This window comes from Schistocerca serialis, chromosome 4 (assembly GCF_023864345.2).
Source record: "Schistocerca serialis cubense isolate TAMUIC-IGC-003099 chromosome 4, iqSchSeri2.2, whole genome shotgun sequence".
Classification (NCBI taxonomy): domain Eukaryota; kingdom Metazoa; phylum Arthropoda; class Insecta; order Orthoptera; family Acrididae; genus Schistocerca; species Schistocerca serialis.
The window spans coordinates 661,362,396-661,389,952 of NC_064641.1; the positions used below are offsets into that span (position 1 = coordinate 661,362,396).

A 27,557-nucleotide genomic window follows, 5' to 3' on the forward strand; every position below is an offset into this window, starting at 1 on the left:
TTACACTATTAACAAGTGTATGACGCCATAGTTTGTGTTGAAATGAGTGTGTTGTCCTACCAACAGCATGGCAACCTCCCAGTATTCAAAAACGTATGTGCACATAAGAGAAGCAAACACACACACACACACACACACACACACACACACACACACACACATACATGCACGAGCATGCGCACACACACACACACACACACACACACACACACACACATACACATACACACACAAAGAGCAGGGTGCTGATCGCAAAACATTCAGTTTGTATCATCCATTAATAAGTGGTATGCAGTGTGCATATAGTATGCCGAAAGGGCGATACAGATGTTGGGCTTCCTCTATTGTTCAGCGTTTTGCCTATTTTTAAGTGATTTATCATAATTTTAGCCATTTTTTCGGTTCTGCTATATACATAGTAATTTACATTATTCTTTCGACATGAATGACATAGTAGAAAAGTTGGTTTTTTGGATATTCCTCAAAGAGGTACACATTTGCAGCGTGTTGCAGACTTTGTCGAACGTTAGGGAAGTTTTCATCTGATAGTGCTCTCAGTCTGGCAGCCAGTGAGTGTCTGTCTGCACCTTATGGTTTAATATTCGCCATCAGGTATTATTATTATTATTCTTTCTTCTCTCAGACGTTATGTCTGGTCAAAAATGGAAAGTGACGCGGACCTTGATCAAGTGTGACTTCCTTTTAACTGTACAGTATATGTTACATTGCATTTAGGTACTTTTGGGTAATTGAACATGTATCAACAATTACAGATTTCTGTAGTTGTATATAAAAGCTTGGATGTAGCTGTATTGCGTTGATGTACTGGTGGATATGGTGTGGTATGACTCCTGTAGTTGATAATATAATTGGTATAATGTCAACTTTATCCTGATGCCACATGTCCTTGACTTCCTCAGCCAGTTGGATGTATTTTTCAATTTTTTCTCCTGTTTTCTTTTGTATATTTGTTGTATTGGGTATAGATATTTCGATTAGTTGTGTTAATTTCTTCTTTTTATTGGTGAGTATGATGTCAGGTTTGTTATGTGGTGTTTTTTTATCTGTTATAATGGTTCTGTTCCAGTATAATTTGTATTCATCATTCTCCAGTACATCTTGTGGTGCATACTTGTATGTGGGAACGTGTTGTTTTATAAGTTTATGTTGTATGGCAAGCTTTTGATGTATTATTTTTGCTACATTGTCATGTCTTCTGGGGTATTCTGTATTTGCTAGTATTGTACATCCGCTTGTGATGTGGTCTACTGTTTCTATTTGTTGTTTGCAAAGTCTGCATTTATCTGTTGTGGTATTGGGATCTTTAATAATATGTTTGCTGTAATATCTGGTGTTTATTGTTTGATCCTGTATTGCAATTATGAATCCTTCCGTCTCACTGTATATATTGCCTTTTCTTAGTCATGTGTTGGATGCATCTTGATCGATGTGTGGCTGTGTTAGATGATACAGGTGCTTGCCATGTAGTGTTTTCTTTTTCCAATTTACTTTCTACGTATCTGTTGATGTTATGTGATCCAAAGGGTTATAGAAGTGGTTATGAAATTGCAGTGGTGTAGCCGATGTATTTATATGAGTGATTGCTTTGTGTATTTTGCTAGTTTCTGCTCGTTCTAGAAATAATTTTCTTGAATTGTCTACCTGTCCATAATGTAGGTTTTTTATGTCGATAAATCCCCTTCCTCCTTCCTTTCTGCTTAATGTGAATCTTTCTGTTGCTGAATGTATGTGACGTATTCTATATTTGTGGCATTGTGATCGTGTAAGTGTATTGAGTGCTTCTAGGTCTGTGGTACTCCATTTCACTACTCCAAATGAGTAGGTCAATATTGGTATAGCATAAGTATTTATAGCTTTTGTCTTGTTTCTTGCTGTCAATTCTGTTTTCAGTATTTTTGTTAGTCTTTGTCTATATTTTTCTTTTAGTTCTTCTTTAATATTTGTATTATCTATTCCTATTTTTTGTCTGTATCCTAGATATTTATAGGCATCTGTTTTTTCCATCGCTTCTATGCAGTCGCTGTGGTTATCCAATATGTCTTCTTGTTTAGTGTTTTTTCCCTTGACTATGCTATTTTTCTTACATTTGTCTGTTCCAAAAGCCATATTTATATCATTGCTGAATACTTCTGTTATCTTTAGTAATTGATTGAGTTGTTGTTTTGTTGCTGCCAGTAGTTTTAGATCATCCATGTATAGCAAATGTGTGATTTTGTGTGGGTATGTTCCAGTAATATTGTATCCATAATTTGTATTATTTAGCATGCTGGATAGTGGGTTCAGAGCAAGGCAGAACCAGAATGGACTTAATGAGTCTCCTTGGTATATTCCACGCTTAATCTGTATTGGCTGTGATGTGATAATATTTGAATTTGTTTGGATATTAAGTGTGGTTTTCCAGTTTTTCATTACTATGTTTAGGAACTGTATCAATTTAGGATCTACTTTGTATATTTCCAATATTTGTAGTAACCATGAGTGGGGTACACTATCAAAAGCTTTTTGGTAATCAATGAATGCGTAGTGTAGTGACCTTTGTTTAGGTTTAGCTTGATATGTCACCTCTGCATCTATACAGCAAACATCCAAGAGCAAACAAACAAAGAACACCACACATCAGTTAAACAATCAGAGGAAAATGACATCTTAAGATGGCCACCAGAACAAGCACAAATAGAACATGAAGTGACACACATGTTAGATATAGAAGAAAAATTTCAGATAACGTATATAGAATACAAAGACACAAATACAGACATTAGACCTTTCTTGCATAGACCACCAAATAACCCACAAGTCGAAACAACAATAACAACTATCAACACAATCATACACAACAAAATAAATGAAAATACAACTATGGAAGAGTTACAACTACTGGTTTATGTAGGAGCACTCACTACACTAAATATACACAATAGGCAGAGATCAGAACACAGAAGAAACCCACAAAACCAGCATGGCAATGCAGGCTACAGATCAGAATAGAAAAACTGAGAAAAGACATCGGACAGCTAACACAATTTATAAGAAATGAAATATCAGACAAAAAACGAAAAAGATTAGGTAAAATCTCACAACAAGAAGCGATAGAGCAATTAGATGAAAAGAAGCGGAAATTACAAGCGTTGGCCAAGCGACTTAGAAGATACAAAAAAAGTGAAAATAGATGGAAACAAAACCAAACATTCAACACGAACCAAAAGAGATTTTACCAGACAATAGATAACACACACATTAAAATAGATAACCCACCAAACATAACAGACATGGAACACTTCTGGAGCAACATGTGGTCAAACCCGGTACAACATAAGAGACATGCACGGTGGATACAAGCAGAAACAGACACATACAAAATGATACCACAAATGCCTGAAGTGATAATTTTGCAACATGAAGTCACCCGAGCAATTAATTCTACGCACAACTGGATAGCCCCTGGAAAAGATAAAATAGCAAATTTCTGGCTAAAGACTAGCAGAACATACCGAAGGCCTATTCTTTTCCTGGGCCTCCACGGGTTTTTATTATTATTATTATTATTATTATTATTTTAACAAACAAACAAATTTGATCTTGCTACAAATTGGAAATGCTCGGCGTTAAAATGAGTGTTTCAATGGAATCTTGTAACAGCTTTGAGTATGATACATTTATTATCCATAAGTGTCATATTATTATTATTATTATTATTATTATTATTATTATTACTATTATTCTTATAAAAAGAACGGGGAAAACATTGTAGGCTCCATCTACACCTCAGCAAGGTTTTCAAAGCACTTACTGCATGTGACTAAGTTGTATTTGACAGGCAGGGATCTAATGCAAACTATTATACACAGTAGATTTCTTTTTATTGCATTGATGAATGCACACTTGTATTCTCTCTTTGAAGATGGGGTATCCACGATGCAGCACACACAACATAGTGTAATTGAGCTAGGAGTTTACAATTGGATTACAAGTACTATCAAATTTAGAAGCTATGACCAGCAGATCATATGACTGAATGCTACATCCTGGGTATTTAGAGTGTAAGATGTATGTGTTACAAACTGTCACTCTGCAATTTTGTCTACTGGGGGAATTCTCTCTCTGCCTACAGTTCTAGTCTTTTTCAGTAAATAAAAAATATTAAATCTGCTCTCTCTCTCTACGTATATAAACTGAAGTCAGCTGTTCACTTCTTTTTGTATGTGTGAGCTAGTCTCAGAAACTACTGTAGAAAATTTGTTACGGTCTTGATATTCCCAGGACTGATATCTTGCCAGTAACGGTATAGATAAAAGCTAAAAATCTCAAAGATTCTTGATTCCCGACATGGATGAACCATCTACTCACACAATTAAGTTTGTACAGAACCCGCAGTGCGCTAGTCCTGCTTGTACTTGGCCAACTATTAAAAAAAATTATGTCTGTGTTTCGAACAGAATACACTCCCAATATTAATGTCTACTGCATGTAAATTGAAGGTGGACAGGGGAAAGGGAAAGGAAAGGAAAGGAAAGGAAAGGAAAGGAAAGGAAAGGAAAGGAAAGGGAGGGCGTCACTGATGTAGCTGCATTGGGACATTACGCGGAATCGGCGGCGACGAGTGAAAATGTGTAGGACGGAACAGGTTTCGAAACCGGGATCTCCTGCTTACTTGACAGGTGCGTCAAGCACTGCGCCATCCGGGACACAGCGTTATCGCATCTGCGCGGACTACCTCGGCACGCCTCACGGCTGATCCACACTCCCATCGAGCACCACCTATCCGCTGTCCCTGTCCATTTTCTCCATTACCTCTACTCTGAGATTCCCACACGAGGTCGGACATACTTGTGCATCCGCACTGAAGAAAGCGGATCCATTGCCTAAAAGAACAGAAACCACGCATTCATATAACTGATTACCCTATCTGGGCAATAGATCCAGGCAGGTTATAAATGATATAAAAATAACATGAAGGTGGCCGTAGAAGAAGTCAAACTTCTTGCAATGACAATCAGGAAAGCGAGTCAGAAGTATTCAGTTACAAGGGGTCGTTAGGTGACAGACGTAAGGCTTATGAGAAAGCAAATAGGTGGCTGTGGACCCTGTTTGAAGAAATAATGAGTTTTACCAGACAATATTCAGTGACAAAGTGGAAAGAGTATTGGACGATCATGTTAAAAATTTAGATAACCAGCTTAAGCCTTTTTAGTAAATACAGGATGTCCGGGTTCGACATATTGTTATATAAAATGTAACAAATTGAGATGTAATTGAGATATTTATTGGCTGTTTGCTTCTACAAGTATGGTAACTCAAAACTTTTTTATACGTCTAATACACCTCGATACTCACAACGTAAGTGGCCCAACAGATATCTAATCTGTGTTCCACTTCTCTCCAAGTGTAACATCTGCGATAGCTGCACGAATGCGATGACGCCGAGCTGCTAAATCACGAAATGGTATTTGATACACTTCATTATTGTTAAACCCCCAAGGAAAAAAAAATCAAGTGGCGTAATGTCTAGGCTTCTACGGGACCAAGAAATCAATGGACTACCTCTCCGTGTGCAGCTATCTGAGAACTCATGTTACATAAAATCCCTCACAACGTTCGCAAAATGGTATCGTGCGTCATCTCGCTAAAAGATCACGTCAAGAAGAAATTGTAGCACAGCATACCGAACACCTTCTGCTATGAAGTCCATATGTGTGTCAGTAGTGACGCGAGTTTACGTGAACAAAGCAGTTAAGCGCATACACATGCAGTATCAACTGCTGCAAACAAACACGAACCAAACCTGTAGAAGAAAACTGCCAATAAATACTCATTTACGTCAATAAATATCTCAATTACGTCTCAAGTTATTAAATTATATATTATTATACGTTTATCCTGGACAGCCTATATGCTTTATTAAATCTAGTTTACAAAATGCAGAGCAACTGAAAGTAAAACATCTGTTAAAAATAACAAAAATTAAATCGGGTAAAGACTTTTACCATAATTGTCTGTAAAGGCATAAGAACTTAACGCTAAGAACACCTGAATCCCAGACTTTGCAGCAAGCAGCAGGTTTGAACAAGAAAAAAGTTGACAATTTCTTTAAAAAACTACGTGATATGATGGACTAGTTAAAGTTTAAAAGGATTTACCATCAACGTAAAACTTTTTTGCAACAAAAATGATTTTTCCGCACATTGCGGTTTTCATGTTCGATACAATGCTCCAAAAATTTACACGACTGAAATGCAAAGGGTAAAAAAATATTAAAAAAAGTCAACGAACTATATTGTTATTGTACTGAGTTTTATTAAATCTTTTAAATAAGATATTTTAATAGTATTACTTAGGTGAAGAATGTTCCAGTAAAATCTTCAGGAATTGTTATAATTTCTACACCCTTGTAAAATCAGATTGTTCTTTCGGAAATAGAAAATTGTAGTTCTAAGCGTAAGTTAAAACTCATCGAAAGCTTCTCTCTCTTTCCATGTGAAGGTATAGTCTTGTGAATCGGAAACATCTTCTTGAAATGTCATATGTACTGTTTCACGTAACGGCACTACTTACATTGGTGTTGGTAAAGGCACCAACGATGTAAGGGACTGCGATGCCCGTCAGATTGGCGAACATGTTGACGATGCCGACGATGGTGCCTGCGTAGTTGGGGGCGATGGCCTGCATGTTGAGGTAGGAGCCCGTGCAGTCGGTCGCTGTGCAGAAGCCGCTGAGCGCCAACATCGCAATGATGATGGTGCTGTCACAGCCCACCAGCGCTACCACTACCATCGTAGCGGCGGGCACTAGGGTACCTGTATATTAATAGATGTGATTACAGAGCTGCAGTTGATCTCTGGCTTTGGAAAGTCGGTATGGTGTTAAACATGTGCTGTGAGCAGAGAGTCTAAGCGTCAGAGCATGGAATTAAGGACAGGGTGGATATCGAACTTTATAGAGTTTCCCACGTCCAGAATCTCATTGATTGGGCTCGAATTGTCTTCAGTGATGAGCCCCGGTTCGAACTGAGTCTCGATGACAGCGAAGGCCTGTCTGGAGACGCTCTGGACAACGATGGGAAGCCAAGCTGACTGTCGCCCACCATATAGGCCAACGTATTATTGACTTTCTCAATTTTTGAAGCTCTTTCTCTTGACTAAATCATCCAGTTTTTTCTGAAATTGTAGTCATTTGTTAGCCTGTACATGTACATCACATCTACCGATCTCCGTCGCGTTCGGATAATTCCTTCGTGGTGGGTCTCTGTATATACATAGTATAATTCGACAGGCGACGATTCAAGTGGGTGTTCAGGCCAGGGAACTAGTGACAAAAATTGTTTTTCCAAGAGAACTGTGTCTTATGCCAGCACCAGGAAAGAAGCAACACTGAAATTCAATCAGCTATAAAGCAAACACACACGGTGAAAAGTATTGAACTATATAAAATAAAATCGTCATAACTTCTGAAAGATGCGTTAGGACCTTCAAATTGTATGGTTGGCGGCGTGGCGTGATGGAAATTAGTATGTGCATTGTTGTTTAGTTTAGCAACGAAGTCCACTTTGATTTGGATGGGTTCGTCAATAAGAAAATTGGCACATTCGAGGGACTGACAATCCGCATTTCGCGATCGAGAAGTACCTTTACTCTCAAGGGTGACTGCCATGTGCAATGTTCAGCCACGGAATAATCGGCGCGACATTACTGGAGGGCACGGTGACTACCATTATCCATAGTGATCCTGATTTCGACAAGATGTGGTTCATGCAATACGGAGCTCGACCCCATCGAAGGAGGCGAGTGTTTGATGTCCTGGAGGAGCACTTCGGAACCGCATTCTGGCTCCAGAGGGCACTGGCATGGCCCTCGATTGGCCGCCATATTCTCTGGATCTGAACACGTGAGACACCTTTTTGAGGGACTTTATTAAAGAAAAGAGCACAGCAATAACATCAAAACCATTGTTGAGTTGAAAACAGCCATTCAGGAAGTCATCAACACTACGATATTCCGCCACTTTAGCTGGTCATGCAGAATTTCGCTTTTCGTCTAAGCCACATCATCGTCAATGATGGCAGCATATAGAACATGTCGCAACGTAAATCTGAATATTTGTAGTGACGTGTACATGTTGAGTAAAGTGTGCGCTCACTGCAGTTTGTAACTAATCGAGGCTTTTTCATATAGTTCAGTACTGTCACCCGGTACATTAAAGACTAGACTGGATATGATGAAATATCAAATAAACTTCTAAAGGCTGGTTCACCACTTATCCGAGTTGTACTCACTCTTCTATGCATTGTGTTTTTCGTGGCCACTCAGCTTACAGACCTACACCTTCATCTATACTTTGTAATCTACGTCATCATGTGTGGCGGAGGCTACTTTATGAACCCTTTTCACTTTCTCCTCTCTCCCAGTTGCGAATGGTGTGCAAGAAGACTCCGTGTGAGCTCGAATCTGTTTAGTTTTACCTTTATGGCGATTTCGCGAGACGTGCATTGGAGGGAGCAATATGTTGGCTGTCTCTTTTAACAACGTACACTCTCATAAATTTAGAAGTAACCCACACCGTGTTGCACAATGCCTCTCTTGTACTTCTGTACCTACACACACTATGTGATCAAAAGTATCCGGACACCCACAAAAACATCCCTGTAATTGACTGCTGGCCGGGGTGGCCGAGCGGTTCTAGGCGATATACAGTCTGGAACCGCGCGATCGCTACGGACGCAGGTTCAAATCCTGCCACGGGCATGGATGTGTGTGATGTCCTTAGGTTAGTTAGGTTTAAGTAGTTCTAAATTCTAGGGGACTGATGACCTCAGAAGTTAAGTCCCATAGTGCTCAGAGCCATTTGAACCATTTTGTAATTGACTGGCCTGCACAGAGTCCTGACCTGAATCCCACAGCACACCTTTGGGATGTTTTGGAACGCCGACTTCGAGTCAGGCCTCACCGACCTACATCGATGCCTCTCCTCAGTGCAACACTCATTGAAGAATGGGCTGCCACTCCCCAAGAAACCTTCCAGCACCTGACTGAACGTATGCCTGTGAGAGTGGAAGCTGTCATCAAGGCTAAAGGTGGGCCAACACCGTACTGAAATCCAGCATTACCGATGGAGGGCACCACAAACTTGTAAGTCATCTTCAGCCAGGTGTCTGGAAACTTTTGGTCACATAGTGTGAGTACTGTACAGGCCATTGTACACTGCATGTCGGAGGATACATAGTACCAGTATTAAAAACATTATTTCCTATTCCACTCGCGCATTAGGCGAACGAAAAATGACCGTCTGTGTCCCTCGTGATACCTCTTAGTTCACGTGCCCTACGCGAGATATACGTTGCTGACAGTACAATGAGCGCACAGATTCTTGGAATACAGGTTCTAAATATTTACCAAACAGGCTTTGGTGAGAACTATGTCCTCCTGTTTAAGTTCTCTGAGCATTTCTGTTACAGTTCTGTATGAGCTACATCGACCTGCTACAATTCCAGTAGCGCGTCTTACTGTGACTTCGTTCAGAGATGTCCTGCACTTTTCTAAAACCCTTCCAACAAATCTAAGTCTTCCAGTCACCTTTCCTAACGCTGATACTTCCCTGCTTAGTAATGATCTTACGTGGACGTCACATTTTATGTCGGTTCCTTGTATTACCCTTAAGTACTTCTACGGTATGACGTGTCCAAAATGATCACAACATATCCTCATACTATATGGTCCCCTCGGAGATGCCCAGAAGCCAATTGATGACAACCTGGAGGAGACCCAGCCAAAGGGTAACCGTTCTGGCGATAGTGCATCAGGTGTAGTAACGGTCCATAGACCAACAGCTCGCAGAAGTGACAGCTGGTTGTAAACGAGGCTCGGTGACACACATCAAATCGAAGACTGGCGTGGAGTAGCTCTTGACAAAGGTTGTAGCAGTAGCCTAATAGTGTTATACTCCAATTAAAATTACAAACAATCTTGCCGGAAGAACATCTGCAACTGAGCATTATACCAGGGGTTGAAAATACCGCTTCAGTTGTAAATTTCTTTTATTATCGCACGACTGGTTTTGGGCTCTTATAAGCCCGTCCTCAGGTGTTGTAGTGGAAATAGCAAGAGACGGGAGATAATTTTCACACGCAGCAACACACATAAAACACAAAAAATTTCATACAAATGTTTTTAAAATCTTTTAGAAAACATTTCAAAACCGCCGGTCGGGCTACGTGCTGTGAAACCTATGGCAATGCGAAGGTGACACCAGACAGTATTACCGACGACTGCCTGGGCTGGGAAATATACAAATAATACCAGGACACTTAGGCCTACACTTGGTGCTGTGGCCCCCGAGCGCGGCGGTGAACGTGAGCTAGGCAGGGTGTGCTACCTATGAGCGCAGAACAGGGAGTAGCAGATGGGAACGAGGAAGCAAATTGGTAAACCAAAGTGGCGAAGTGCTGCCATCTATTGACGGAGAGAAGAACGCGGGGGCACTAGCCCAGCCGTTCACAATTTGAATTAGTGGATTACATTTAGACTGAAGAAACAGCAAGAAAAATTACATAAAAAATATACGAAACAAGTTAAAAGTGCATTGAGCGTAGTAAAGGAACGTACAGAACAGGTCAGTACAGAACTGTGGTAAAACTGAGGGGAAGCTGCAATATAAAATTGTTATATAAACCGCAAAGCGCAATCAAACTTCCTTCTACATGAGTGGCACACAAGTTTTAAATTTAGTGGGGATGTATAAGTGGCAACGTGGAACAATGCGCCCCAATCATCAGTTGAAAGAACATACACGTGTACCACTCCCACTTACAAGCTCTCGTTACTGATCAACAGTAAAAGCAGCGAAATCTTACAGTCTATACCGCCGGGAAGTAATACGCCAATTAATAGCTAGCACCAATAGCACTAAAAGGGACACATTAAAAGTTGGGTCAAATTAAAACCTGCTAACCAACAGTCGACAACTAATAGAGGCTTATATGAGATAAGACCTGAGATGCATTTTACATCATGAAAGAAAGCAAATTTTTAATTATTGACGAAACAGATAATGCCACAGACAATAATGTGCCATAATCACAGGATAAAATGAAAAACACGCAAACTTTTATTAAGAGAGGATAATTTTACGACGGCCGGGGTGGCCGAGCGGTTCTAGGCGCTACAGTCTGGAACCGCGCGACCGCTACGGTTGCAGGTTCGAATCCTGCCTCGGGCATGGATGTGTGTGATGTCCTTAGATTAGTTAGGTTTAAGTAGTTCTAAGTTCTAGGGGACTGATGACCTTAGAAGTTAAGTCCCATAGTGCTCAGAGCCATTTGAACCTTGATAATTTTACAGCTATGTAAAATGAACTGCGTGAACCTTGCGGACCTCACTACAGGAAACAGGCATATGCCGTACATTCGTTAAGCCTATTGAAGGCCACAAAAATAATTTTCTTTTGAGAGAGGGACTGCTTTGAGTGAACTGAAGAGCAATGAATAATAGAACTACTCGTAGCTGGTTTTCTAAATATGTTAAGGTGAACGTTACTGTCCTGCACGAAATTTCCAGACCTAAAAATGAGAGTGTAAAGCCAGAGTGGTATTCTATCGTAAACTTAATCTTGGGGTGCATTTTTTTTAAAGTCGTGTTGAAAAAGTTGCAGCTGCGCGTCGGTCCCATTATGCAAAAGTATGATGTCATCGACATATCATTTGTAGCATACCACTCTTTGAAGGTGTTGGTGGGTTGAAAAAAAACTGATGTTCAATGTGATTGATGTAAATATTCGCTATTATACTGGCAATTAGATTTGGAAATGAGATAAAGTAGTAAAGGAGTTTTGCTATTTGGGGAGCAAAATAACTGATGATGGTCGAAGTAGAGAGGATACAAAATGTAGACTGGCGATGGCAAGGAAAGCGTTTCTGAAGAAGAGAAATTTGTTAACATCGAGTATTGATTTAAGTCTCAGGAAGTCGTTTCTGAAAATATTTGTTTGGAGTGTAGCCATGTATGGAAGTGAAACATGGACGATAAATAGTTTAGACAAGAAGAGAATAGAAGCTTTCGAAATGTGGTGCTACAGAAGAATGCTGAAGAGGAGGTATTGAACAGAATTGGGAAGAAGAGGAGTTTGTGGTTCAAATGGCTCTGAGCACTATGCGACTTAACTTCTGAGGTCATCACTCGCCTAGAACTTAGAACTAATTAAACCTAACTTAACCTAAGGACATCACACACATCCATGCCCGAGGCAGGATTCGAACCTGCGACCGTAGCGGTCGCTCGGTTCCAGACTGTAGCGCCTAGGACCGCACGGCCACTCCGGCCGGCAGGAGTTTGTGGCACAACTTGACTAGAAGAGGGGATCGGTTGGTAGGAGATGTTCTGAGGCATCAAGGGATCACCAGTTTGGTATTGGAGGGCAGCGTGAAGGGTAAAAATCGTAGAGGGAGACCAAGAGATGAATACACTAAGCAGATTCAGAAGGATGTAGGCTGCAGTAGGTACTGGGAGAGGAAGAAGCTTGCACAGGATAGAGTAGCATTGAGAGCTGCATCAAACCAGTCTCAGGACTGAAGACCACAACAAGAACAACATACTGGCAATGGGGTATCCCATGGCTAACCCATCAGTTTGTCCATACAATCTGTCTTTGAAGACAAAGTAAATATGCTCCAGGAGAATTCTGAGCAAATGAAGGAATTCATTATTTTTTTGTGAATCTAGACGTGAGAACATCCGTAAGTCGGATTCAGTAACAGTAATCACCTCTTTAATGGGGATATTCGTGTACATGCTTACGATGTGGAGACATGCTAGATTCGTATCACTTGTTACAGTTACATGTTTGAGGTGTATAATTAACTCCTCTCTGTTCTTGATGGCATGATCATCATGGACAAAATAATGCTCGATTAGTTGCGACTGTCGGTTAGCAGATTTTAAATTGACCCAACTTTTAATGTGTCCTTTTAGTGCTACTGGTGCTAGCTATTAATTGGCATTTTACTTTCCGACAGTATAGACTGCAAGATTCCGCTAATTTCCCGATTGATCAGTAACTAGGGCTTGTAACTTTTAACTGATGACTGTGGCGCGTTGTTCCACGTTGCCACTTACATATCCCCACTAAATTTAAAACTTGTTTGTCACTCATGTAAAAGGAAAGTTTGATTGCGCTTTGCGGTTTATATAATAACTTTGTATTGCAGCTTCCACTCAGTTTTACCGCAGTTCTATATTGACCTGTTCAATACGCTCCTTTACTACGCTTAATGCACTTTTATCTTATTTCTTGTATTTTTTACGTAATTTTATTGTTGTTTTTTCATTTTAAATGTAAACTAATAGTTAAAATTGTGAACTGCCGGGCTAGTAGCCCCGCGTTCTTCTCTCCGTCAGCTCTTTTGCCACTCTGGTTTACCACTCTGCTACCTCGTTCGCATCCGCAACTCCCTGTTCTGCGCTCATAGGTAGCACACCGCGCCTAGTGCACGTCCACTGCGACGCTCGGGGCCCACAGCACAATGTGAGTGTCCTGCTATTATTTGTTTATTTCCCTACCCAGGCAGTCGTCCGTAGTACTGTCTAGTGTCACTTCCGCATTGACGTATGTTTCACAGCACCTAGCCCGACAGGCGGTTTTGAAATGTTTTCTAAAAGTTTTTTTAACTTTTGTATTAATTTTTTTGTTTTTATGTGTGTTGTTGTGTGTGAAAATTATCTCCCGTCTCTTGCTATTTCCACTACAACACCTGAGGATGGACTTACAAGAGCCCGAAACCGGTCGTGCGATAATAAAAGAAATTTACAACTGAATCGGTATTTTCAACCCCTGGCCAATTGAAATAATTTTGCGATCGACAGATTGCTCTGGTGTGGGCAGTGTTGCCGGTGTACACACAACCATGCTTCAGGAGCTGCTCGTGCCCACAAGACAGACAACACGGGGAGTATGTGGCGCTCAATAAAGGACTGCAATTGGACCGCGGCTGGCCCCTACCACTCGACACGCTGAAATGTCAACCACAAAGTACTTTCATTCAGAGTGTTGGACGCAGCAGCCAGTATTTATACTTGCTTGGCTCGTTTCTATTATGACAAGGTGCCACAGTTCAAAGAACTTGACTGACGCCCGAACAACAGGGAACTTACATGCATTGAGACTAGGAAATAGTGCATTGATAATGGCTAAGCACTAGCCGAAATCTGGATTTGCCAAATAAAACCTGCAAAAAAGGACGACTGATAGCTGAGTTGTATAATTTATTACTCAGATCACAGTCGCTGAGTGCACCCACGTTCCTAATGGAAGGTAACCTGATCAATGTGTCCAGTCTGTGTAATACAACTTTCACTTCTGAACAAATTGTGAGTACAGTAATTATTTTCTGGAGTGTTTGAAACTAACTAGCTCTTATTTTGGGGTTGTCTGCATGTGCAAAAATCGCGACATACAGCGAAAACAATAACACCAATCCAAATAGTAAACCCATGTTTTTAATACTGCACACAACTTGTTCAAAGTATTCGAAGTTAGTTAACACGTATCGTCAATTTTCAGTTTCTGCAGAGCTGAACTGGAGCACATCGTGCATTTTCAGGTTTTTCTTTATTAAAGACGTACAGTTGTCATCGGGGATAGTTCTGTACCTGGTAAAGCACCTCTCCACATCATAGGATGTCACAGGATCGCATTCGAAGGTGGCGAGGTCACTGCATGCCAACTTCGGTTCATTGTCTTCAAACGTTATGGCGTTCCCACAAAGACTCACTAATTATGGACATTGTAGAGTATCCAGGACTCTGCTGAAGAATACCTTTCAATTTGTTGTTAACTTTGTCAGCCACATGACCACGAGCTCGACCCAACTCGCTCTGCACATGTTGCATAATATCCAGTGCATCACACAGTTGATTACCAGCAGCTTCTATTCTAGTGATAACTTTTGATATGACTGGAAAGTTGGGGTTGATGTAGGACAAGTTTGTAGGCAAGGTATCTGTCATGACCTCTTCCACAGTTCTGTTACTATATGAATCATCGCTATCAAGCTCACAAGATTGTCTTTATTTTGGTGTAATTGGTGCAGTAATGCTCAGCAGCGTTAAGCCAAGAACACTATGTTGAAAGAATAGGCTGATTGGGAGGCGGGGTTGGCGGGGGGTGGGTGGTGGGGGGAGGTGGTGGGAGGGAGGGAGGCAGCGTAGGCATTTGTTCCGTGAATTGCCAAATGAAATTAATTTGTATACATGAAGATAATTTGATCATCACTCTTCTGCAACTCTGAGTAATGCTTGAGCAAGGCACTTAACGTACACCGTACAGGGGTAGAGGATCTGAAGCCCCTTGGCTGGTTTAGACGTATGAAGCATCATCCGCTACTAGCAAGAAACCGTTGTCTCCGTTCACACCATCCGGCCTCAGTAGCTTCACATAGTTGTCAAACAAAATGACAGTTGTCGAGTTCTTTAGTGTCTCGAGAACTTCACACGGCAGGAGGACCATTTCTCCAGGCCCATCAGCTTTTAGAATACCAATAACAACATTTGCAACATATCGCCAGCCCGCATCGGTGGTTTCATCTTTGGACACCCAGACCTTTTGGCCAGAAACACTAATTCGTATTACGGTGAACATCTCAACGTAGATTCATCTCGAACTGAATGTGTTGTGTGCTTCTCCAACAACTTGAATTCTCCAATGGGATGTTGTAAGATATCGCCAACTCACACAAGTACTTGAATAATGATTTTACAGTTGAAGATGGGCCTGTCTGCTTAAATAACAGTGTCTGTCTGCAGTCGCTTTCAGCACTTCTCTTCACAGAACTGCTGTGTTTGGCGGTATTACCGTGTTGTTGCACAATAAAGCGCTTTTCTGCACTACATTAATTTCATATAGTTTAGAAGATAATATTTCCCCGTCACAGCTGAAAAACTTCTCTCCTAAATCCTGAACAAAACCTCGCAACTTCCTGCTGTTGGAGCACTTAACTTTCGGTATGTTGAACGAGACTGAGTTTGCATTCAAGCAGAATAGCGTGACCACGTGTGCGATGTTCATTACGTCGGAAGCCGTGTTCGTTGGCTTTGAGAGCGTTTTGTCGACTCCGTGTAACAATGTCTTACGTAGTGAACCAACTATAGTACTACGCTGCTTGCCTACTAGTTCGTCAAGTAACGGCTGTTTTCATTTGGAAAATATCGTCTGATACATTGTCATGTCAGCAATTTTTTCATATTCTTATTTTTATGTCCTTAAAGAAATGACTAATATATGCTTTTGTTCCAAAAGTTGGCCGAAATATGACCTATTATGGCAAAGCTGACCGAAATATGACCTATTATTACAAAAGGTGTAAGTATGTCTTTATATGGTCAAAATATACATTTTTCTACACTATGCGTGCATAAATCGTAATATTCAACCTAAAGTTGTCATACCCTTTTTCTAAATTAACTGCATAAGCGACCGCTCCAGAGGTGAAACGACGCGACGTAGTAGAAAATTATGTGAGCGTAATCTGTGACTCTTCAAATGTGAACTAATGTCTGTTGAAACAAATGATTTCAGTTTCCTTAGCGAGGGCTCTTGTCTCCCTCACTCTCTTCCGGTTTAGCTTCCGATGTAGACTCACGCTTTGATAGGAGGCGCGGTGTTTTTAATGTTTGCATATTTTATGTCAATATATCGGTTAAACTCTGACATGTTCTTGTTAAAACGAATCATTGTATCTACCTTGTCCTAATTCATACTTATCTGTTTCAGCACTAATTTGAGACGAGGCGACGTGGAAATCTTGATATAAGATGACGCAATTGATCGGCCGCCATTGTAACAGCATACATGCCAATTTGCCTGATCAATCACAGAACCTGCCTTAGTACAGGACATACAGAAAATAGACACATAACAGTGGAGAGAGCAGCTCTCCGTGTATTTGACTCACATGACAGATACCCAATATGGACAGATATCTACATCATGATAAACTTCAATACGTGCGCGCAGTTCATTGTAGTCGCTGCCGCAAACTGCTCGGGAAGGCGTGACAGTAGCTTGTTTCAGTAATCTGTTCACTTGGTCGCTTATTTAGAGGCGCGAACTAATTCGAGGTGATAATACGGAGCGGATGATTTTTCTACATGTTCTGACATGCCTGCAACTACGCAATTGCGCGTATTAGGAACTGAAAATTAGAGAGACGTTCTATCCACTGATACGTGCCATTATACCGTTAGCGTTGTATTTCTCATGCAGTCATCTTCTGAAAACCTGGAGGTACTTACGAATAACCCTGTACGGTGGACAGTAAAGATTCTGGAAATTTCTGACAAATTACAGCAAAGTGCAACCTTGGCAAGGCTTTTGACCGTGCGAGCTGTGACAGCCTAAGAAGTATTATGCCTGAATGTGCATGTCCTTATCGCATAATAGAGGTAGTGAAAAGTCTTAAGAAAATTACACACATTGTAATAAACACATGTAGAAATCGGTTAGAAGAAATAATTCCTAACCGATGTCTTAGACAAGGGTGTGGATTATTACCCACCCGTTTTAATATTTACATTGTCTTTATTCTTCGAAAATGGAAATGTAAGGTAAACAAAAGGATTAAGATAATGAATGAGTAACACCTGAATATAGGAACATGCGAGGCAATACGACCCAACGAGTTCTCATATAAGATAGGTTAAGGAAAGGCAAACCTACATTTATAGCCTTTGTAGACCTAGAGAAATCTGTGGACAATGTTGACTGGAATACTGTTTTTCACGGCTAAAATACAGAGAACGAAAGGCTGTTTACAACTTGTACCGGAGTCAGATGGCAGTTATAAGGGCATGAAAGAAAAGCAGTAGTTCAGAAGGGAATGAGACAGAGTTGCAGCCCGTCCCCGATGTTATTCAGTCTGGACACTGAACAAGCAGAAAAGGAAACTAAAGAAAAATTTAGAGTAAGAATTAAAATCCATGGAGAAAAATAAAAACTTTGAGGTTTTTCGATGACACTGTACTTCTGTCAGAGACAGCAAAGGATTTGGAAGAGCAGTTGAACGGAATGGATAGTGTCTTGAAAGGAGGATATAAGATGAACATCATCAAAAGCAAAACAATGTCAATGGAATGTAGTCGAATTAAATCAGATGATACTGAGAGAATTAAATTACGAAAGTAGACACTTGTAAATAAGTCTTGCTATTTGGGAAGCAAAATAACTGATGACTGTCGAAGTAGGGAGGATATAAAATGTAGACTGGCAATGGCAAGAAAAGCGTTTCTGAAGAATAGAAATTTGTTGACATCGAGTATAGATTTAAGTGTCAGGAAGCCTTTTCGGAAAGTATCTGTATGGAGTGTAGGCATGTATGAAAGTGAAACATAGAATAAATAGTTTAGACAAGAAGAGACTAGAAGCTTTCGAAACGTGGTGCTACAGAAGAATGCTGAAGAGTAGAGGGGTACATCACGTAAGTAAGGAGAAGGTACTGAATAGAATTGGGGAGAAAAGAAATTTGTGCCACAATCTCACTAGAAGAAGGGATCTATCTGTTGGTAGGATACATTCTGAGACAGCAAAGGATCACCAGTTTAGTACTGGAGAGAGACCGAGAGATAAATACAGCATATTCAGAGGGTTGTAGGTTGCAGTAGTTACTCGGAGATGAGACGCTTCCACAGGATAGAGTAGCATGCGGAATTGCATCAAACCACAACAACAACTTTGGTTTGCTGATGATATCGTTATTATTCAAAGGAATGAAAATTACCTCCACATGTCAGTACACCAGCTGAACGAAATATGCAAAAATACAACTGTAAAATTTCTAGTAATAAAATGAAAATAATGGCACTCCGAGGAAAATATCCAGTCAGATCAAAAATTGTTTTGGACAATTGAGTTTTATAACAAGTCTCTCAAGTCTCTTATTTAGGCTGTGCTATAAGTTTTGATTTTCACTCTGACACTGAAAATCAAACACACAAGTACCAAGCTGTCTGTGGTACCATTAGCAGAACACTGGGCCATAAAACATAAACAGAGACTATCATGAAATTCTGTAAAGTGATGGCGGTTCCTGGGTTATCCTAGAAAATCAAATTCAAACAGCAGACCGGAGGTTCCTAAGGAAGATGAAGGGCTACACAGTAAGATACAAGATAGGAAATGAAGATATTAGAACATAATTAAATATTTTCAACATGAATGAAAAAATTCAAAAATATTGTGAAGATCGTAGACAATACCTCATGAGAATGGTCAGCAAATTCCCCAGAAGATCCTGAACCACAAGCCGAATGGCAAAAGAGATATTGAAAGACCTTGAAAGAGATGGGAATGATTTTGTTTCTGAGTTCGGTACAGGAAACATCTCAAGACTTGAAAGGAACTCCAATTTTGATGTTTTCCTCTGTCGCTGCACTCATTGCGAATTGACTTAAAGCTTTCATCTGTCACTGGTTCCTCCCCTCCCCTCCTTCCCCCGGTCCATAGTCAACAGATGCGCTAAAAATATCTGCACTAAAGAGTAAAAAGTTTTCATCTCAAAGTCATCACAGAGACTGTCGCTAAGTTGGCGCAAGCAGAGTGGCGTAGTGTCGAAAGACTGGTGTCGTATTCAGGGGGAAGGCGGCTCAATTCCCCATGTTGCCATCCAAATTTAGGTCTTCCATTATGACTCTTCATCCATTAAGACGAATGCTGAGGCGGTTCCTTTGAAAGGGTATTCCATTTCAGTTCCCATTCTTAACAACTCCCAGCTTGCGCTCCATCTCTAAAGGTACCTCCACACCGAAAACCAACTCCAACAAACTCGGTTGACAACTGGCTTCAGCTCGAAATTTGACTTAATTTTCAACTGTTGTCAGTGGTTCAAATGGCTCTGAGCACTATGGGACTTAACATCTGTGGTCATCAGTCCCCTAGAACTTAGAACTACTTAAACCTAACTAACCTAAGGACATCACACACATCCATACCCGAGGCAGGATTCGAACCTGCGACCGTAGCGGTCACGCGGTTCCAGACTGAAGCGCCTAGAACCGCACGGCCACTCCGGCCGGCTGTTATCAGTGGTTGTATGAAGTAGCGAGTTTGAAAAACTAGTTGAAAGGAGTTTTGTCTCGAATTTGTACTTTACAGTCAGTGGGAAAAACACGTCAAAATGCCGGCCGAAGTGGCCGTGCGGTTAAAGGTGCTGCAGTCTGGAACCGCGAGACCGCTCCGGTCGCAGGTTCGAATCCTGCCTCGGGCATGGATGTTTGTGATGTCCTTAGGTTAGTTAGGTTTAACTAGTTCTAAGTTCTAGGGGACTAATGACCTCAGCAGTTGAGTCCCATAGTGCTCAGAGCCATTTGAACACGTCAGAATTGAGTGACTGACGTATGCACAGTACCGTGTCGTCTGCATTGAATCTTTTTTGTATTTATACAACGGAGACTCCTGAGAGATCCATAGAAGTAACTGTTCAGTTTTTATTAGAAACTGAACTTAGGAAACCTCTGTTTGATCATTCTGATTCAATAATTCTATGGATAAATTATAAGTGTAAGGCAGTGACATCTACTAAGTTCATTTCGGGTCTTAAAATATATTGTGGTTTCAGAAGGAAGTGCTGGTGACATATAGTGTATCTGAGTGTAGGTGCATGTATTTGAAGAGTTTCTGCAACTTACAATTTTTAATGAAAGATTGGCGTGCCTGCCAGCTACTATGGTAATATAACACCTTAACAATAATTTTCTGTTCCTTACCTTGAGACAATGGGATATTGTGAAGAAATTGAATATGTGATATGTCTCAATAAATTTACGTATTAATGTGTAAAGAATGTATAGATAGTAAAATAACGGTACTTACTTTTACAAAAAAACTTGAGTACATTCACGGTAACTCAGCTCGCTCTAGGCACGGTTTCACTAATCGTAGCCAGTTACATTCAGTCAGAATACATTAAACTTTCTGACTGTCACCAAGTGCCAAAAATCGGTTATTACAAGAAGTGTTTGTTGGTGACACTGCAGCTATAAAATTCAACAACGTTGAATATGTTGTGCTTTGCTAGCCTCAGAAGTTCTTCGAATCGTCCACAAATCATTCTGACAAAACTCTTGAAACCTTGTCTGCGTTCAATACAGAGCTTCTCTAACACAGCATTAAAAGCTCCGTGAGTTTCTCTTTGTAACAAAAATCTTCTGGGGCACATGCGCATTTTGGAGTTGATTCTCGTGATAAACAATTACAGCAAGTATTATACAAATAAGTGCTAATGCACCTTCACAGCCGGAATCCATTTTCTTTTCCGTAAAAGAAGCAAGTATGTGTATTTACAACAGTTTGAAACTGTTGTCAACATTTTGCAACAGTTGTAAGTTTGTTGAACTCTCAACTGTTGCATGTTTGCCAAACTTAACGGTTGTGTGCTTCTGTTTGTTAGAGTTGGTTTTCAATGTCAAGATACCGTAATGGCCTCACCTTTGATGGAATATTTTACCCAACTTTTCTTTCTTCCTTCGCTATGTCGGACTCTTCACTCTACGCCTTTTCCCAAAGAACATTAAGCTTATTTTGAGCTTCCAACTCACGGTGGCCAAATTTAGAAGCACTACATCGTCAGGCAAATGCTACCTATCAGTGTTAACTGAATTAATTCTTTTTTTTTTTTTTTTCAAAAGGAGAAATGTGGTTGCTTGCCCTGTGCAAATATTAGTAACTATAAACAGAAAGTTCCAGAAGACTGAGACACAAGATTGTAAGTTACAACAGACATGTTAATGTCCTGTGTATACATCTGCACTGTTCTGAACATCGACGTAAGCTGTTACTGAAATCTGAGATTTTAGCCAACCTGTACTTACCTAATGCATTTATAACACGGAAACTCCAGATTTTGGACATGCATTCTTTCCGGAGCAGGAAGTCAGTAAACCACACAAAAGCCAAACTTCCAACACCACCAGTGATGTGAGGAATGGCTGATACGATCCCATTCTGTCGAAAAGCAGGAAAACAGAGCGTTATTGATAACATAGTTCTAGTTCTCAGCTAAGTAAAGAGTGTGTGCCTCATAATACCATTATAACATAAAAAAGGCTGGTAATGAAAAAATAAGTTTTCAAATTTCTCGTAGAGTGATATGAAGGATTAAGAGGCTAAATGCCATTTATTCAGAAAAGTTACATAATTGCCATTCCACGTAACTTTTACCACAGCTTACTCCGTATACCCACATCTCACTAACATACTGTAGGAGTGTGGCAGACCTTTTATAAAACGTATATTAATATTATCCATTATGAATATCTTTGAACACCGTGACATTATATTAAATGAATTATGGTTGTGGGAAGTCACTTATGTAACAATACTTTATTTACATTAAATAGTTTTTGGGGAACTCAGACTCATCCTCAGATGCGGCATAGAGAGGGTGCAAGATAGGGCACCTGCACCTCCCTGTCTCTCTGGAAGCTGGCGTATAGAATTTTTTCATACATTACAGAATTTCGTATGCTCCAAGAAATGACTGCCAATGTTCTAGACCGTAAGGTTGGAGAATTATATTATTACGTGTACGACCACGGCCAGGAGTACCGAGGCTTTAAGAAGTGCTGCATAACTTATGTTTCTTTGGTTGTCACATGGTCACATGAAATTACTCCGTTTTTGTTGGTGGAGCAGCGTCTTTGTGCTGTACTGAACGTTTGCAGGACAACCGCGCGGGGTAGCCGTGCGGTCTGGTGCGCCTTGCCACAATTGCGCGGTTCCCCCCGTCGGAGGTTCGAGTCCTCCCTCGGGCATGGGTGTGTGTGTTGTCCTTAGCGTAAGTTAGTTTAAGTTAGGTTGAGTAGTGTGCAAGCCTAGGGATCGATGACCTCAGTAGTTTCGTCCCTTAGGAACTTATCACAAATTTCCAAAAAAAATTTGCAAGACAGTGTTGAACAGAGTCCTCAGTCTTTTTTGTGGCAATTCACGGTACCCGCTTCTGATGGTTAGAAGCCGGCGCAGGGTTGTTCATTTTCACGTGGCAGACCGTTGTACTAGCCCCGAAGAATTCGGTCATGTTACACAGTAGGTGTGCTTGCTTAATTTCAGCAAAGTCTTTTAGTCCAAGCATTCTGTGATAGCTTAATATTAAATTTGTAAAAATTACGACACGCACACAAAAAATATGAGCGTATAGGAAATTAAATTTTAAATAGAGTTTCTCTTTCGTTAAACTCGATCCAATATGGCGAAAATGGCCAAAAAAAGGCAAAGTTGCAAAAAACAGTTTTTCTTAAAGTAATGAACTGTAGCTCCGATGATTATAGCACAGGCTCTTATCAACCTTATAGTCTACAGTATGCACAGCATTGTCGATTTTGTACGAAACTTTAATTTTTCTAGGTTCTAAGAAAATTTTGTCTTTTAAAATTTGCTATAAATAGATTATTACAGTTTTCTAGATGATTTTCCCTTTTTTCAACACCATGAACACTGAAGGGCCACTGGAGCCGCTATGTCCTATCAGACTATAATAAACCAGTTACGAGAAAGGAACTTACAATCCAGACGTCCTGTTCTAGTACCCCACTTGACACGACAACATCTTGCAGCTCACCTTCAGTTCTGTCATTCCCATGTGCACCGACAACTTCGTCACTGGCGAATCGTGTTATTCACACCCGAGTCCAGATATCCTCCGACGCAAGGTGATAGCCGTGTTCGTATACGAAGACCCGTAGCGAGAGGAACCTGCCAAAGAGTGTCCAGGAAATCGACAGATTTGCAAGGTTCTGTAATGTTGTGGGGAAACTTAAGTGTTGACAGCCAGACGGATCTTGTCGTTGTCCATATTCGCCTTAACGTCAGGCAGTGCATCCAACAGATCCTGTTGGACCATGTGGTGGCTGCTGTATACGGTGGTGGCTCTGAATTCCTTCTAATGCCAGGACCCAGGCGGCGGGCATCAGTAGAAATGTGTTGCGAAGCCTGGACATTGAAGTAATGGAATGGTAGGCGGTGAGTCCCTTCTTACGCACGTGGTTGACAGACGTGTACGTGGTCGTCGTGTTCCACCACAAACTCTCGAAGAACTCTCATGGGCCGTCACTGAAGAATGGGAACGGATACCACAGGGTGACTTAGAACTATATAGAGCATGGCACTTAGGCGTCAGGCTGTAAGAAGTGACCACGAAATGCAAAGAAAAGCACCCAGGATGGCACGATGAATGATTGTTTCCACTTTTTCTTTAACTCAGTGTGTCATTTATGCTCTCTTAGATGTAGACGCACTAAATACTGTCAGAAATCATTTATTACCAATGGATGTCATATGATTTCTATTGATTCAGCTGTCCTGTCTACCGCCTCCGCAAAAGTCTTCTTGGAGTGTGCATATAATAAGTAAACAAACATCTCACATGAAACTTCCTGGCAGATTAAAACTGTGTGCCCGACCGAGACTCGAACTCGGGACCTTTGCCTTTAGCGGGCAAGTGCTCTACCAACTGAGCTACCCAAGAACGACTCACGCCCCGTCCTCACAGCCCTACTTCCGCCACTACATCGTCTCCTACTTTCCGAACTTCACAGAAGCTCTCCTGCGAACCTTGCAGAACTAGCACTCCTGCAAGAGAGCTTCTGTAAAGTTTGGAAGGTAGGAGACGAGGTACTGGCAGAAACAAAGCTGTGAGTACCGGGCGAGAGTCGTGCTTCGGTAGCTCAGTTGGTAGAGCACTTGCCCGCGAAAGGCAAAGGTCCCGAGTTCGAGTCTCGGTCGGGCACACAGTTTTAATCTGCCAGGAAGTTTCATATCAGCGCACACTCCGCTGCAGAGTGAAAATCTCATTCTGGAAACCTCTCACACCTTAGAAAAGCATATAAGATGTGGGTCCTAAACTGTACTCAATAGTATGGTTTAGAGACTTCTGAAAGGGAGATGCTGATTACCAAAACAACTGGGTTACGCCTCGTTGCCAACTTCACAATTGTGATAGTCGGCATACCACAAAGAGCGGCTTTTTCTCCACCTTCCTTTGTTGAACCATACAGCAGCGAGTTCAAAACCATGAGAGTGGGAATGACTCACAAAGAAACGAAATCTACGCTCTATAATACAGTGTCTCGGCTTACCCTTTATGACCCCATTGTGAGGAGGTGCTATTCCTTGAGCTATAGCTTGTAACTTTTATTAATTAGACTCGCCTTTCTTATATTTGGAGCAGGTTTAAGAAACATGCGACACATGCGGCCACCTGGTACGTCCAGCTGAGGCGAGTGACAGAGGCGCCTAACTACAAAATCTTTGAAGGACTTACCAAGTCCTCATCGGCAACTAATGTTTGAGGGAGGGGATTGAGGCACAAAATAATATGTCAGTAGTGTGGAAACATATTCTCTAACCCGCGCTGCTTACATTCACACTTCAACAAAATGTCAAATAAATGCTTGATGTCTGGGATCATTGGAACAGTGTAGGTCTAGAAGTTAACCAGTTCTGTGAGATGCAATAAGTTCTCTATGTCTCCTATAAAAGTGAGTTCTTGTATTATGATATATATCCTAACTCGCCAACTGGGTTACTCAGAAAACGCCACTCTAGAGTCTAGGACCTCTCTCCGCTAAGGTAAATTTCTGCGAACTTCCGTGAAAAGTATATTAGCATTATTCATACATTTTAAAACAGAGATCATCTTGCAGAGCGGAAACAGTACGATATAGAAATCTGTTTTACTCCAGGTCACTTTTTCAGTTATGGAACAAGTAGTGCTAGAACACTCACGCTGCGGATATCGAAGTGCAACACTTGGGCGATGTACTGTGGCAGCGACGTGATGAGAAGGTAGAAGGTCCAGTCGAAAGTAACCATGATAGCGACGAGAGCCCAAATAGCTGGCGTTGACATAATGCTCTTCCACGGCACAGGTAGGTTCTTCTGCAACACCAAAGAAGCAACACACTCCACTATCCGCTCCTCAGTAATGCTCGTATGGTTCTAAATTAAAGTACAACTGAACGATTTTCTGAGTTCTGGTTCAACGCATCGAGCACGGCAATGCAATGGTTAGCACAATGAACTCAGAGAACGGTGGTTCACAGTAAATGCAGGGATGGTTTCTTTGAATAGGTCGTGGCCCATTTCACCAGTCAAATTTTGAATGATCTGAATAACCGAACACCACCCATTGGGATTTTTTGTGATCTCTCAAAGGCTTTTGATTGTGTAAATCATGAAATTCTGCTAGACAAGCTCAAGTATTGTGGCATGAGTGGGACAGTGCACAAATGGTTTAATTCTTACGTAACTGGAAGAGTGCAGAAAGTTGAAATAAGCAGTTCTCATAATATGCAAAGATCAGCACATTCCTCAAACTGGGGAACTATCAAGAATGGGGTTCCACGAGGGTCAGTCTTCGGTCCTTTGTTGTTCTTAATATATATTAATGACTTGCCATTCTATATTCATGAAGAGGCAAGTTAGTTCTCTTTGCTGATGATACAAGTATAGTAATCACACCTGACAAACAAGAATTAACTGATGAAATTGTCAATACTGTCTTTCATAAAATTACTAAGTGGTTCCTTGTAAGCGGACTCTCACTGAATTTTGATAAGACACAGTACATACAGTTCCATACAGTGAATGGTATGACGCCATTAATAAATACAGACCTTAATCAGAAGCATATAGCTAAGGTAGAATATTCCAAATTTTTAGGTGTGTCCATTGATGAGAGATTAAATTGGAAGAAACACATTGATGATCTGCTGAAACGTTTGAGTTCAGCTACTTATGCAATAAGGGTCATTGAAAATTTTGGTGATAAACATCTTAGTAAATTAGCTTACTACGCCTATTTTCACTCATTGCTTTCATATGACATCATATTTTGGGGTAATTCATCACTGAGGAATAGAGTATTTATTGCACAGAAGCGTGTAATCAGAATAATAGCTGAAGTCCACCCAAGATCATCCTGCAGATATCTATTTAAGGATCTAGGGACATTCACAGTAGCTTCTCAGTATATATACTCTCTTATGAAATTCGTTATTAACAACCAAACTCAATCCAAAAGTAATAGCAGTGTGCATAACTACAATACTACGAGAAAGGATGATCTTCACTATTCAAGATTAAATCTAACTTTGGCACAGAAAGGGGTGAATTATACTGCCACTAAAGTCTTTGGTCACTTACCAAACAGTATCAAAAGTCTGACAGATAACCAACAAGTATTTAAGAAGAAATTAAAAGAATTTCTGAATGACAACTCCTTCTACTCCATAGAGGAATTTTTAGATATAAATTAAGAAAAAAAAACAAATTATAAAAAAATAAAAAATATAAAAAAACACACAAAAATAAAAAAAGTTGTTATATTAACTTAAGTATATTGTTCAATTAACTTAATTATGTCATGTATTGGAAAATTTGACTTGTTCCACATCATTACGAAATATCGTATTCATGATCCATGGAACTAGTATTAATCTAATCTAATCTAATTTCCTCTCTCATCCTTCCATGACCTAAGCTCCTGCTCTGTCTCTGATGACCACTTT

The 27,557-nt window shown here is 40.6% G+C and overlaps 1 protein-coding gene across 2 annotated transcripts in view; it reads right to left on the minus strand.

The window, feature by feature from the left end:
- Positions 1-27,557, minus strand: part of LOC126474148 (sialin-like) — a 98,690-nt gene that overhangs the window by 8,312 nt on the left and 62,821 nt on the right. For both annotated transcript variants that reach the window (XM_050101603.1, XM_050101602.1), the window contains exons 6-8: positions 25,774-25,926; positions 21,864-21,996; positions 6,574-6,815 (exon numbers count right to left, since the gene is read on the minus strand). In XM_050101603.1, coding sequence (XP_049957560.1) covers positions 6,574-6,815; positions 21,864-21,996; positions 25,774-25,926 — 528 coding nt within the window. The remainder of the gene's footprint in view (positions 1-6,573; positions 6,816-21,863; positions 21,997-25,773; positions 25,927-27,557) is intronic.